This window comes from Schistocerca cancellata, chromosome 6 (genome assembly GCF_023864275.1).
Source record: "Schistocerca cancellata isolate TAMUIC-IGC-003103 chromosome 6, iqSchCanc2.1, whole genome shotgun sequence".
Taxonomy (NCBI): Eukaryota; Metazoa; Arthropoda; class Insecta; order Orthoptera; family Acrididae; genus Schistocerca; species Schistocerca cancellata.
The window spans coordinates 189,892,109-189,908,015 of NC_064631.1; the positions used below are offsets into that span (position 1 = coordinate 189,892,109).

General features: G+C 43.8%; 1 protein-coding gene across 1 annotated transcript in view; it reads left to right on the top strand.

Annotated features, from left to right (window-relative positions):
* The first annotated feature begins 2,621 nt into the window (after positions 1-2,621).
* The window catches only part of LOC126088240 (insulin receptor-like), a 100,699-nt gene continuing 87,413 nt past the window's right edge, over positions 2,622-15,907 (top strand). Inside the window, exons 1-3 of the mRNA XM_049906370.1 lie at positions 2,622-2,634; positions 8,411-8,563; positions 10,019-10,185. Of these exons, the coding sequence (XP_049762327.1) occupies positions 2,622-2,634; positions 8,411-8,563; positions 10,019-10,185 (333 nt within the window). The remainder of the gene's footprint in view (positions 2,635-8,410; positions 8,564-10,018; positions 10,186-15,907) is intronic.

Consider the following 15,907-nt stretch of genomic DNA (forward strand, 5'->3'; position numbering starts at 1 on the left):
AATCGCCACTGTGGGAGACATTAAATACCGATAAGAAACGCAGATGGTGGAGTGATTAAATATCTACATAAAGGAAAGTGTGGGCATCCTTTTCCCCTGCGTTTGTTGCCGCCGCAGTTCAGGATTGGCTGAAACCGCGTCACGTGACATTAGCATTAGCAGCCATCGTGGGTCCAAGCGTTACGTGTGAAGCCTAGAAAGTGTTGTTTATATTTGAAGTTTTAAGTAGGATAATGCCTCAGTGCTGTGCTTTTGGCTGTTCGTTTCGAGACGATAGGGGAGTAAAACTGTACAGAATTCCTTCCAAAGGGAGAGACGCAACAAGGAGGAGGCTTTTGGTCGCAGTGGGAAAGGTTGCAGGAACTCGACTTAAACATTCAGTTAATTTTATTCATTTCTGGCCTTTGTCTTCTTTTTGTATTTCTGTTACTTAGTTTCCAATCCATTCGAACAGCAAAAAACGGTCAGAAGAGGTAATAGTATGGTTTAATGGTAATTTAATTACGAAACAGCAATCTTAGAGATAAAACTGCCACTGTTGCCACATAAAACGGAAAAATAGTGAGTGGTACCGTGCAAAGTTATCATGACTGGTAAAAAATTTGACCTGATTGACTGTACAGTGTGGTTTAAACTTATATTTACGAAGCTCACAGTAATAAATTGTACTTTGTTCCGCATAATATAATATATAAAAAGAAAAAAAAAATGCAGTACGCAAGTACAGAACCTGCGACCTCTCATTCAGTAGCCATTAAGGTTACCAGGAGATATTATTAAGCCGCGCGGGATTACCCGAGCGGTCTGAGGCGCGGCAGTCATGGACCATGCGGCTGGTCTCGGTGGAGGTTCGAGTCCTCCCTCGGGCATGGGTGTGTGTGTTTGTCCCTAGGATAATTTAGGTTAAGTAGTGTGTAAGCTTAGGGACTGATGACCTTAATAGTTAAGTCACGTAAGATTTCACACACATTTGAACATTTTTGAAGATATTATTACTGTTGCGACCTGGCCGCTAATCTACGGTCTATTAATACGAATACAGCTGTTCCTGTTTCCTACTGCCTACTTTTGATTGTAAGGCTAGTTTTATTCCAACACGTTGTAAAAATATTGTATTAGACAAAATTTTATGGGATAGATCTGCAAAAATATGAAGCATGGGTAACCATATAGGCACGTTTATCAATTCATTTACTAAGGTACTGCGCATATATATTTGAATCCAGTGCTTTATTTCGTAAGACAAAAGAGACATTGAGCGAATTTTCGTATTACCGAGTAGCAGAAACAAGAAGTGAGTCGATATAGAACTTCAAATTAGCGATGGATTTTTTCCTTGCACTTGCAAACTAATATTGGTTCCCTTTTGTCATGCCGACTATTGGATAGGACCAATTTAACGCGAATTACGAAAACAGGCGTTCAAATTCGATACCGCAACAAGAACTGCGAAATCAGCTTTCGCTTTTAATAAAGGATAGCAGGGAAAAAACTGTGTTTTATGCTCGCCACACCGAGCGAGGTGGCGCAGTGGCTAGCACACTGGACTCGTATTCGGGAGGACGACGGTTCAATCCCGCGTCTGGTCATTCTGGTTTAGGTTTTTCGTGATCTCCCTAAAATCACTCCAGGCAGATGCTGGGATGGTTCCTTTGGAAGGGATGGCCGACTTCCTTCCCTAATCCTATGAGACCGATGGCCTCGCTGTCTGGTCTCCTCCCCAAAACCAACCCCCCCCCCCCCCCCCATGCTCGTCACAACAAATGCATTTTGTCTCATTTAGATTACATTTGTTGAGATTTTTTGTTGCTAAATATCCGACATGTTCCGTTTAAAGTCACTGAGCAGTTTTAGCAGTTCATTAGACAGTTGAGTGCACTTCTCTAATATACCGGGTGATCAAAAATTCAGTATAAATTTGAAAACTTAATAAACCACGGAATAATGTAGATAGAGAGGTAAAAATTGACACACATGCTTGGAATGACATGGGGTTTTATTAGAACCTATTAGAACAAAGAAAAAACGCCCCATATTGCTAGATACGTGAAATATCTCTTGCGTGCGTCGTTTGGTAATGATCGTGTGCTCAGCCGCCACTATCGTCATGCATGGCCTCCCAGGTCCCCACACCTCAGTCCGTGGGATTATTGGTTTTGGGATTACCTGAAGTCGCAAGTGTATCGTGATCGACCGACATCTCTAGGGATACTGAAAGACAACATCCGACGCCAATGCCTCACCATAACTCCGGACATGCTTTACAGTGCTGTTCACAACATTATGCCTCGACTACAGCTATTGTTGAGGAATGGTGGTGGACATACTGAGCATTTCCTGTAAAGAACATCATCTTTGCTTTGTCTTACTTTGTTATGCTAATTATTGCTATTATGATCAGAAGAAGTGCCATCTGTCGGACATTTTTGAACGTTTATATTTTTTTTTGTTCTGATGAAACCCCATGTCATTCCAAGCATGTGTGTTAATTTGTACCTCTCTATCTACATTATTCCGTGATTTATTCAGTTTTCAAATTTATACTGACTTTCTGATCACTCGGCATACAGCTAAATATGCTGCAGAAGTCAGTGTATCACCAGCGGCGCAGTGGGCCCAAAATGGCGGCCACTGGCAAGTTGGCCGTACTCTCCTTATGCAGGGCTTTAGGAGTGATTAGAGAGCCTGTGTAGGGAGAGAGTGGCCAACCGGACGATACGGCGGCCATTTTTCTGCCAAACTGCGGGCAGGACTTTTGAATGGCCAGTGGTGGAGTACACACTCACCGAATCAAAAGCACAAGACGATATAGCGAAATCATCCGTTAAATGCCTTTGTTTATAGGAATAATGTGTTATAATAATTTTCACACAGCCAATTTACAGGTCTGTTTTCAAATTTAACTATGTATATTGCAAGTTGTTTTATATGTAGTAAAAAGCAAAAACGACTTACTTCGCATAGAGTACTTGGTTAGTTTCCGCAAGGCTCCTGTTTGATTTATGTCAGCCCTGTTGACTGCGACTGCCCACTGCTTTCGTCTTTCTTCATTGCGCGGAAATGCTAACATGCGAAATCCACCTTCGCCTCTATTGGAACAACCAAATGCAGCACAACCTGGCATCGTTTACGAACGTCTGCAGAACGAATTACAGATGTCAAAAACAATACTGTACAATTACCGACGTGTTTACTTCAAACATGTAGGCCTACCGACTTCATCACAAAACGCTTCATTATTTCAACTCGTATTTAAGATCGCAAACGCTAATTACGTACTAAAAACGATATACAACTAAATCGAACATGCATGCACAACGCGTAACAAGTCTCTCAATAATTCAAATACCTTTTAATCGTTTCCAAAAGTCGTCTGAACTTCAATTCAACTCAAAAGCACGGCGAACATAGGAAGCGCGAGAGACGTTTGGCGGCATTTTTCTGCCAAAGCTAATCAACCAATCACGGGCAACTTCACCTATGGCCACTTTCTCTGTATACAGGCTCTCTAATCACTCCTAGAGGGCCTGTATACAGAGAGAGTGGCCATAGGTGAAGTTGCCCGTGATTGGTTGATTAGCTTTGGCAGAAAAATGCCGCCAAACGTCTCTCGCGCTTCCTATGTTCGCCGTGCTTTTGAGTTGAATTGAAGTTCAGAGGAATTTTGGAAACGATTAAAAGGTATTTGAATTATTGAGAGACTTGTTACGCGCCGTGCATGCATGTTCGATTTAGTTGTATATCGGTTTTTAAGCTATTATTTCTTTAACAGCTCGTGCATACTGGTAGCATCACAAGGCTTTCTGAAGCCAATATTGACAGTCCTTGCTGGAAACGGTGACGCAGGCAAGTTTAAGCTCGTTTCCCGCAGTTCTTGTGGTTGCTGAAACATTATTCGTAGTAAATAATTGTAGGTACTCTTGAAGACAGTTTTTAATTGGCCTACTTACTGTGGGGTGTGACAGATGTGAAAATTACCGAACAATCAGTTTAATAAGCCACAGCTGCAAAATACTAACACGAATTCTTTACAGACGAATGGAAAAACTAGTAGAAGCCAACCTCGGGGAAGATCAGTTTGGATTCCGTAGAAATACTGGAACACGTGAGGCAATACTGACCTTACGACTTATCTTAGAAGAAAGATTAAGGAAAGGCAAACCTACGTTTCTAGCATTTTTAGACTTAGAGAAAGCTTTTGACAATGTTGATTGGAATACTCTCTTTCAAATTCTAAAGGTGGCAGGGGTAAAATACAGGGAGCGAAAGGCTATTTACAATTTGTACAGAAACCAGATGGCTGTTATAAGAGTCGAGGGACATGAAATGGAAGCAGTGTTTGGGAAGGGAGTAAGACAGGGTTGTAGCCTCTCCCCGATGTTATTCAATCTGTATATTGAGCAAGCAGTAAAGGAAACAAAAGAAAATTTCGGAGTAGGTATTAAAATCCATGGAGAAGAAATAAAAACTTTGAGGTTCGCCGATGACATTGTAATTCTGTCAGAGACAGCAAAGGACTTGGAAGAGCAGTTGAATGGAATGGATGGTATCTTGCAGGGAGGATATAAGATGAACATCAACAAGAGCAAAACGAGGATAATGGAATGTAGTGGAATTAAGTCGGGTGATGCTGAGGGAATTAGATTAGGAAATAAGACACTTAAAGTAGTAAAGGAGTTTTGCTATTTGGGGAGCAAAATAACTGATGATGGTCGAAGTAGAGAGGATATAAAATGTAGACTGGCAATGGCAAGGAAAGCGTTTCTGAAGAAGAGAAATTTGGTAACATCGAGTATAGATTTAAGTGTCAGGAAGTCATTTCTGAAAGTATTTGTATGGAGTGTAGCCATGTATGGAAGTGAAACATGGACGGTAAATAGTTTGGACAAGAAGAGAATAGAAGCTTTCGAAATGTGGTGCTACAGAAGAATGCTGAAGATTAGATGGGTAGATCACATAACTAATGAGGAAGTATTGAATAGGATTGGGGAGAAGAGAAGTTTGTGGCACAACTTGACCAGAAGAAGGGATCGGTTGGTAGGACATGTTCTGAGGCATCAAGCGATCACCAATTTAGTATTGGAGGGCAGCGTGAAGGGTAAAAATCGTAGGGGGAGACCAAGAGCTGAATACACTAAGCAGATTCTGAAGGATGTAGGTTGCAGTAGGTACTGGGAGATGAAGAAGCTTGCACAGGATAGAGTAGCATGGAGAGCTGCATCAAACCAGTCTCAGGACTGAAGACCACAACAACAACACTGTGGGGTAGAAGGGATACCGTAGTTTTCTTGTTATATTTGGTCATTATTACAGTAGCCTACATTTAACATTACCTGATTTTTGTAATCTTTTTCGTTTGTTATCTACGAAAGGTATATATATATATATTAGGAAGCAGTTGTTTACTTGTAACATGCAAAAAGTTTGAAGACGTGGCAAGAAGTACTAATACGTCTCCCACTTTTTGCATGTCACAAGTAAACAACTGCTTACGACTTTCATTCATCTGACGTAATAGAGGTATTTTAAATCTTTGGCGTTATGCACTTCCGATACGAAACAAGTTCTATATACTATATTTTTTATTTACGTTACTTTCATTGCAATATGTCTAGTGAACGAACTTTAAAGGAGATAACTGTAAGTAACGAATAATTTTTACAGCCATTGTATCAAATTTTCCTGTGCTGTACGTATTAGGCTACTATGAGTATATTATAGCGGTAAAGAAAGGCATTTAACGAATGATTTCGCCATATTGTCAGGTGCTTTTGATTCGGTGAGTGTGTACTCCACGACTGGCCATTCAAAAGTCCCGCCCGCAGTTTGGCAGAAAAATGGCCGCCGTATCGTCCGGTTGGCCACTTTCTCCCTATACAGCAGGGCCGGCCAAACGCTGCACAGTGTGCAGACGTGCAGAAGTGCTGCACATGTGCGACAGCGACATTTGGTGTTAGACATGTGTCCTAAATGAACGGGGGCAGCTCCTCTTCCCTGTTTGTGTGATACAAGCAAGAGCGCAACATACCCAGTCTCGTTTACCCCTGGTGACCGTAACCTTAACAGAGAAGTACTGAGAAATGGCAGGTACTGTGAAAAAGCTAAGGACGGGAGATCTATGTTCTCAGTCGTTTCGATCAAGCATCAGTGGTGAAAATCTCCCGCAACTGCTTGTGTTTGTCAATGAGCCGTGCTTTTGTGCCCGATATTAACTATATCATATCTCATGACGAGTGATAAACTTGTTTGGATTTATTCCTTTCATAATTAAAGATTATTGTTTGCTAACTGTGCATTATTGTCTCATTCTGCTCCATTTTACACTATTATCAGGAAAATTGGTCATTAAACCGATTGTTGTATACTTACATTTAGTTTTTTTTTAAATGTGTGAAGGGCTACGCTCAGCTGAAGTCGATGAAACATAACATTCATCTAATTGTCGATTATTATGCAGATTTCAGACGGAACTGATGAAAGATGTAGCAATAATGGTACAGGTGATCATAGAGGGGTCTGCGGTTGTCATTCTGTTCAGAGGTCAGTGAGACAGAAATTATGTGGGTGTAACTGAGGGCACCGAGAATTAGTTACAGGGAACCTTGCATTGGTTTATGTTATTTGAAATCATGACCAAGGTTCGTTGGAAGTCGCTAAGTGCTCTCTTTCTTAAATACTAGATGATAAACGTTACGCGTGTTTAGTGCCGTCAGTCAAGCTGCCTTAATAAAAACCCACGGTTGTTAACTGTATTACTTGTCTTACTGGGTTAAACTGTTAACATGAAAGTAGACGTCTCAATGAGTAGACTGTGACAATATTTTAAATGTTTCATACGCGAAATACCTTCCCATGGTTGGCTTGCAAGCTGTGGAAAGAGCACCAGAATGCGCCGGTACAGAATATCTCAGCAAGTGGATAAAGCGACATCTGTGCGTAGAAACATGCACTACGTGAACGCTGGCGGCTGCGGCGTGCACGCCGTGACCCGGAAGTTGCACATGTGCAGGAGCACCGCACGCGTGCAGAATTTCTGGCTGGCCGTGCTATACAGGTTCTAAGAGTGATGGACTTGCAGCGCTCCAAGTGGCCTGGCGGCGAACCAAGGACGTATTACTGAAGGACCTATACGAGTTTAAAACTCTGCCCCCGCCACTGCTGCGCACAGTCCACGACTGCTGGGCCACTCCCGCAGATGCCAGACAGCTATCACGGAAGCGTGCCGCGCTTGTAGGAACATACCTTTAGAAATGTTCGGCTAGTATAGAGTTGGGAGCATGGAGGTAAGAATAAAGGTCCGGACACACATGCCCGGACCGTGGCCGTGCCGAGACACGTCCGAGTATCGGCCGTCACCCGGACAACGAAATACATCATTAAAACAAATGTAGCGGGCCCCACTTGACCGGGCCGTGCACGGGGAACGTCCACGGGCCGGGGCCGGGCCGGGCGGGATTCGCCGTGTTTAATTTTTCACGTGACGGACACGGCCTGACGGTAGAACTGTCTTGTGAGCTGTGCAACTGCACAAGACCGTTCTGTGTACAAAACATGGATGTGGAACGACTAATAGAAGAAGTTCATAAGTTTCCTGTTCTTTACGATCAGGGAAGTGAAAACTACAGGAATATCGAGTACAAAGACAGAGTTTGTCATCAAGCTAAAAGAGGATTTTTTCAATTGTACAAGACTTTGAGGTGAAGCAACTCATGAATGACGTATCAGTCCATCAATTCACTCCATCATCCTCCAATTCCTCAGCAAAATCTGTTTCAACACCATATCCTTCACCTGTGGAAAACGAGTCAACAGAACCTACACAGCAGCTTTTGGATCTGCAAAGGGATTTCCGCAATTCGTATATAAATAACCAAAGCGATCATCCTCCAAGTTCCCCTGCATCCTCATCAGCTTCAGAAACTAATTCACTGAATAGTCCTCATTTGTTCTTCTTAGGGTAGTAGAAATTTAACTGTATTATTTACTAACTTATATATTTATCTTTCAATTACTAAAGTAATAAAATGAAAATGCTGTCCTTAAAACTTCGTATTTATTTGTGTTCTGTGTACTTTTCTTTAACCTACCTTAAAAAAACAGCCAGTCGTTCTTTGGGTGAAACTGATACTCTCCAGAAAATGTCCTGTTTTCGCAGTCTTGGTTCTAGTTTCTTTAAAAGTTCACAGAAGCTGTACTGCGTCATCCTATAATATTCATAAAACTTAGTTTCATCATCTATGAGATGAGAAAATAATGTTCGAAACTCTCCCTGTACTGGTCTTGTTTTCCAGGCACTGTGGATCCATAATTTTCTTCTTCTGTTTTGCTTTGGTTCTTTTTCCTCTTCGTCTAAAGCAAGTGCTATAAGTCCTAATTCACTATTACGAAAATTAGTGAACATGTTTTACAGCTTTCACAAACAGAAACAAAGATCACCGCGTCCGAGTCACACTACAAGGAACAACAAAGACACGGACGTGCCCCGGCCATGTGTGGCCCCTGCAGGAACGGACCGGAGCACGGCCGTCGCTCGTCCGGCGCTCGGCCCTGACACGGCCCGGACGTGTGTGTCCCGACCTTAAGGGGAGATGGCGCTACGTATCCCAGCCGTACTACGTTTTGAAGCCATGGGGGCGTGGCTCGCTGCCATGACACTCTGATCAAAACATTGCCAGTGTGCTATAGCGCTGCGTGTATTACAGTCGCTAATTGCACCATATACGCATGTAACGTCATCAGATTGGTTGTTCAAAGTTTTTGTTTAAAATAAAATCTCGTAAAGGCGAAATTCCGCGTTTCTTCTGATTAAAAATAGTTTTTAATGTAATATTACGAATAGCTAGCCTTCAATGTAAACGATACAATTTTGTTAATTCAGTAATAAACGTGTATCACAAACTAAATAATAGAAACTGAAAACTAAGTTAGCTATACCCTCCCTCCAAAGCCCCATAAATACATCTTGTTTGTAATACGTACTGGGACATTTCAGTTACGTTACGCTACTGGGAAACACTGTTCATTACCACAAATATTTACTGAAATACGGTACATAGAATGGCAAATCTACACAGTGTCCTGTTTAGGCCTATACTTTACGCCTGTTAATGTAGTGTTAGCTTTTAATTTGGTACATGATGAAGACAAAGTGAGTTACTCAACACTTCGATTATCGACTATACGTACGTATTATACTGAAACGTGAACTTGAAAACTAAGAATTTAATACTTTGAATTAACATACCTTTTGCAAATGTTTTGGGTGTGTAGGGAAAACTGATGGTACAGCATTTTCTCGGAGCCTTACTGTTGAAAGGGAAGTTCGGTCTATGTCCTCTTGTCGGAAATGCTGAGAACATATAGTGCTCCATTTAGACGCACGCCAATTCTTTCTCCTCACGGCATTCTCTCCCAGAGCTTTCCGACTTTCATTTTTAGGAAATCTAAAATGATATCCGGCCATCCTGATTTAGGTTTTCCGTGATTTCCCTAAATCGCCCCAGGCAAATGCCGGGATGGTTCCTCTGAAAGGGCACGGCCGACTTCCTTCCCAATCCTTCCCTAATCCGATGAGACCGATGACCACGCTGTCTGGTCTCCTTCCCCAAAACCAACCAACCAACCATCTAAAATGATACAGGAGAAAAACACGCTATAGTACAAGTACCGATGTAGCACACGTTCATTCACAATGAAGTTGTAAAATCACACTTAACGAGACAACTTACACATGAAATGTTATTCCCTTCGATTTCGCATCACAATCAGAACGATTCGTACATCCGAACACCACACAAGTCACCAAAATAGCGCAAAATCCTTCCAAAAGCGAGCGACGAGCCTATGCACACAAGCTTACAGCAGCAATGTTTTGGTCAGATTGAGATGGCTACCCTCGGCTTCACATAGCTTGACAGCTGTGACGTCACGGCGTCTCCCTCTATTCTTACCTCCATGGTTGGGAGCCTCGTGTTGGTAGGTAGACGAGCACATGAGAGCGGTGTGTGGCGTGTTGCAGGCTGCCCGGCGCAGTGCGAGGCGCGCGCGTGTGACGCGGCCGGCGGCTGCTGCCACTCCAGCTGCCTGGGCGGCTGCTCGGGGCCCAGCGACCGCGACTGCTTCGTCTGCCGGCACGTCGCCATACCGGGCCGCTGCGTCGCGCGCTGCCCGCACGGCCTCTACCAGGTGAGGGAACCCAGCCTCTGCTTCACTGTCTACCTACTCACTAATCACACTCACCATTTGGTTGTACTGCTCTTGCTGATAAAATTACCGGGTGCTAGGTCCACCTCTTACGCAAACAAACTTTCTATTTTCTTTTTTTTTTCCAATCTAAACCCAAACACGTTTCAGCACATTTGTGCCATCGTCATTCAGCAGATTTTATTCAAATTTGTAAAATGTGAACGTGTTTTGAGTGATAATTATTCTACGAAGATTAGGCAAAAACAACAGGTTTTTGATGTTGTCATGACGTTTACATTGTCGGTATCTGAGGGAACCACTGTACTTTATCAGATACTGGCAATTGCAACTACATGATGATAACCTGAGTCTTGGTTTGAACTTTGTCTGCGAAAATACGATGTATGTCGACAAAGTACGAGGTGCATTCAAGTTCTAAGGCCTCCGATTTTTTTTCTAATTAACTACTCACCCGAAATCGATGAAACTGGCGCTACTTCTCGGCGTAATCGCCCTGCAGACGTACACATTTTTCACAACGCTGACGCCATGATTCCATGGCAGCGGCGAAGGCTTCTTTAGGAGTCTGTTTTGACCACTGGAAAATCGCTGAGGCAATAGCAGCACGGCTGGTGAATGTGCGGCCACGGAGAGTGTCTTTCATTGTTGGAAAAAGCCAAAAGTCACTAGGAGCCAGGTCAGGTGAGTAGGGAGCATGAGGAATCACTTCAAAGTTGTTATCACGAAGAAACTGTTGCGTAACGTTAGCTCGATGTACGGGTGCGTTGTCTTGGTGAAAGAGCACACGCGCAGCCCTTCCCGGACGTTTTTGTTGCAGTGCAGGAAGGGATTTGTTCTTCAAAACATTTTCGTAGGATGCACCTGTTACCGTAGTGCCCTTTGGAACACAATGGGTAAGGATTACGCCCTCGCTGTCCCAGAACATGGACACCATCATTTTTTCAGCACTGGCGGTTACCCGAAATTTTTTTTGGTGGCGGTGAATCTGTTTGCTTCCATTCAGCTGACTGGCGCTTTGTTTCTGGATTGAAAAATGGCATCCACGTCTCATCTATTGTCACAACCGACGAAAAGAAAGTCCCATTCATGCTGTCGTTGCGCGTAAATATTGCTTGGCAACATGCCACACGGGCAGCTGTATGGTCGTCCGTCAGCATTCGTGGCACCCACCTGGAGGACACTTTTCGCATTTTCAGGTCGTCATGCAGGATTGAGTGCACAAAACCCACAGAAATGCCAACTCTGGTGGCGATCTGTTCAACAGTCATTCGGCGATCCCCCAAAACAATTCTCTCCACTTTCTCGATCATGTCGTCAGACCGGCTTGTGCGAGCCCGAGGTTGTTTCGGTTTGTTGTCACACGATGTTCTGCCTTCATTAAACTGTCGCACCCACGAACGCACTTTCGACACATCTGTAACTCCATCACCACATGTCTCCTTCAACTGTCGATGAATTTCAATTGGTTTCACACCACGCAAATTCAGAAAACGAATGATTGCACGCTGTTCAAGTAAGGAAATCGTCGCCATTTTAAGTATTTAAAACAGTTCTCATTCTCGCCGCTGGCGGTAACATTCCATCTGCCGTACGGTGCTGCCATCTGTGGGACGTATTGACAATGAACGCGGTCTCATTTTAAAACAATGCGCATGTTTCTATCTCTTTCCAGTCCGGAGAAAAAAAATCGGAGGCCTTATAACTTGAATGCACCTCCTAAGTTCCGTTTGTTTATATAAAACAAACGTGTACAGAGACAGAAAAAATATTTATTATATATAAATCTACAACTGTTAAACTACTTTTTTACATAGCTTCCGAAATTTTGTAGGCACTCGTCATAGCGTGGCACAAGTTTTTGTTTGTGTTCTATATAGAAAGTTGCCGCCTGTGTATTCAACCATGTGGTAACATGTTCTTTCAGCTCGTCATCATCGTTGAAGTGCTGGCCACCAAGGACAGATTTTAGGTGTAAGAAGAGATGAAAGTCGCTAGGAGCGAGGTCCGGGCTGTGTGGAGGATGATCAAACGCATATTAGTGAAAATCCCGTAAGAGTTGTTTGGTCACATTCGCTGTTTGATGTCGGGCATTATCGTGGAGAGAAAAAAAAGCACCTTTTGACGTTAATCCTCGGCGCTTATTCTGTATTGCGCGGCGCAATTTCTTAATGGTCTGGCAGTAACCATGTGCATTGATTGTTTGGCCTCGTGATAAGAAATCAGTCAGCAAAATTCTTCTCTGTCCCAAAAAACGGTGCACATGACTTTTCAGGTGTCGAGATTTGCTTAGGCTTAACCTTTGTTGGGGACGAAGTGTGCCACCATTCTGATTGCCGTTTTGTTTCAGGGGTGTCGTGAGATACCCAAGTTCCATCCCCCGTGACTATCCGAGCAAGAAAACCATCGCCTTCTTCATTGTAGCGTGTTCAAAACTGAAGCAGCCCATACGTTGTTTTTTGTGTTGTTCAGTAATAATTGTGGGTACCAAACGTGAGCAAAGTTTTCGAAATTTCAAGTTTTTCAGTAACAATTTCTTAGATTAGTGATCGTGAGATTTGCAAACTTCCATAGCAAGGGCACTAAGTCTAAACTTACAGTTGTGCTCAATCATCTCTTCAGTTGTGTGAACCAGTTCATCAGTAACCACAGACGGGCGTCCACTTCGTCCTTCATCGTGCACTTGATAACGTCCTTCACTGAACAGTCTGACTCATCTTCTAACCACTGAATCACTCATAACATTTTGTCCATAAATCTCGCAGATTTGCCGATCAATTTTCTTTCGTTTAACTTTCTTTGCATTTAGAAAACTAATCACAGATCTGATTTCGCACGCGGCGGCATTTTCAGTTACGGCTGACATTATAAAGAAGCACTACAAAGCACACGTCGGCAGCAACGATCTGAAAATGGCGTACATGTCTTCTCCTTGAGTCAGAGTAACTGCCGCGCATACTCGGAACTGCGATCGTAACGCTGCCGCGAATAGATACAGAAACTTTGTGGACGACCCTCGTATTTCGCGACTATATTTGCGATTATTTACGTTTTGATTTCAAAAATCCTTTTTCATCTGCATTCCTTTAAGTTGCTGAGAAGCGACACAAAACAGTGCACATACACTGTTCAGTCACATTAATGTCACCGTCTCCTACACTATGCGATCAAAAGTATCCGGGCATCCCCAAAAACATACGTTTTTCATATTAGGTGCCTTGTGCTGCCACCTACTGCCAGGTACTCCATATCAGCGACCTCAGTAGTCATTAGACATCGAGAGAGAGCAGAATGGGGTGCTCCGCGGAACTCACGGACTTAGGACGTGGACAGGTGATTGGGTGTCACTTGCGTCATACGTCTGTACGCGAGATTTCCACAATCCTAAGTATCCCTAGGTCCAATGTTTGCGATGTGGCAGTGAGGTGGAAACGTGAAGGGACACGTACAGCACAAAAGCATATAGGCCGACCTCGTCTGTTGACTGACAGAGACCACCGGCAGTTGAAGAGGGTCCAAATGTGTAATAGGCAAACCAGACCATCACACAGCAATTCCAAACTGCATCAGTGTCCACTGCAAGTACTATGACAGTTAGGCGGGAGGTGAGAAAACTTTGATTTCATGGTCGAGCGGCTGATCATAAATCACACATCACGCCGGTAAATGCCAAACGACGCGTTGCGTGGTGTAAGGGGGGTAAACATTGGACGATTGAACAGTGGAAAAACGTTGTGTGGAGTGACGAATCACGGTACACAATGTGGCGATCCGATGGCAGGGTGTGGGTGTGGTGGATGCCCGGTGGACGTCATCTGCCAGCGCGTGTAGTGCCAACGGTAAAATTCGGAGGCGATAGTGTTATGGTGTGGTCGTGTTTTTCATGGAGGGGGCTTGCACCCCTTGTTGTTTTGCGTGGCACTGTCACAGCACAGGCCTACACTGATGTTTTAGGCACCTTCTTGCTTCCCACTGTAGAAGAGCAATTTAGTGATGCCGATTGCATCTTTCAACATGATCGACCAGCTGTTCATAATGCATGGCCTGTGGCGGAGTGGTTACACGACGATTACATCGCTGTAATGGGCTGACCTGAATTCTATAGAACACCTTTGGGATGTTTTGGAACGGCGACTTTGTGCCAGGCCTCACCGACCGACATCGATACCTCTCCTCAGTGCAGCACTCGGTGGAGAAAGGGCTGCCATTCCGGAAGAAACCTTCTAGCACCTGATTGAACGTATGCCTACGAGAGTGGAAGCTGTCATCAAGGCTAAGGGTGGGCCAACACCATATTGAATTCCATCATTACCGATGGATGGCGCCACGAACTTGAAAGTCATTTTCAGCCAGGTGTCCGGATACATTTGATCACATAGTGTATGTCGGAGATAACGTCCAATAACCACTCACAGACGGCAGGTGGAAGCACAAACATGGAGGGTATATAAAGCATGTCGTGGGGACACTATCCACAGTGCCGTCGTTGTCGCAATCCGAAAACAATGCGTTTTATCTTATGTCCAAAAGAGCACGGTCAGTGGTGTTACGGTCAAGTGCGGAAGCATTTCCAAAACAGCTTAATTTGTAAACTGTTCTCCTGCCACTGTGCATGCCAAAATGGCGCTATCCAAAACCGGCGCCGAGGCAACTATGGTTCACCACGCTCCATAGATGCCAGGGGTGAAAGTTCGCGACTGCAGAGATGTGCACAGGTGAACAGACGTGCAACTGTTGAGCAGCTCAACACCGACGTTAACCAAGACGCTACACAATAGTGTCACCCAACGACTCTTCAGCAAACGTTTCTGCGTACGGGCCTCGCAGCAGGCACCTGGTTCGTGCACCCGTTTAAATGCGCCATTGGACAGATGACCATTAGCTTGCATAGCCCTGCAAAAATCGTTGTTTGCGTCCGTAGTGCAGCTGGGAGCGTTGTTGTTGTTGTGGTCTTCAGTCCTGAGACTGGTCTGATGCAGCTCTCCGTGCTGCTCTGTCCGTGCAAGCTTCTTCATCTCCCAGTACCTACTGCAGCCTACATCCTTCTGAATCTGCTTAGTGTATTCATCTCTTGGTCTCCCTCAACGATTTTTACCCTCCACGTTGTCCTTGATGCCTCAGAACATGTCCTACCAACCGATCCCTTCTTCTGGTGAAGTTGTGCCACAAACTCCTCTTCTCCCCAATTCTATTCAATACCTCTCATTAGTTATGTGATCTACCCATCTAATCTTCAGCAATCTTCTGTAGCACCACATTTCGAATGCTTCTATTCTCTTCTTGTCCAAACTACTTATCGTCCACGTTTCACTTCCATACATGGCTACACTCCATACAAATACTTTCAGAAATTACTTACTGACACTTAAATCTATACTCGATGTTAACAAATTTCTCCTCTTCAGAAAAGCTTTCGTTGCCATTGCCAATCTACATTTTATATCCTCTCTACTTCGACCATCATCAGTTACTTTGCTCCCCAAATAGCAAAACTCCTTTACTACTTTAAGTGTCTCATTTCCTAATCTAATTCCCTCAGCATCACCCGACTTAATTCGACTACATTCCATTATCCTCGTTTTGCTTTTGTTGATGTTCATCTTACGCTCTGAGGATTGTTTTCGTGGCACTCTGTAGGCCTAAGTTATCTCTTCGCTCGGGAAGGCACGATGGATCAACACAAATATGCATCTATCCTTGAGCA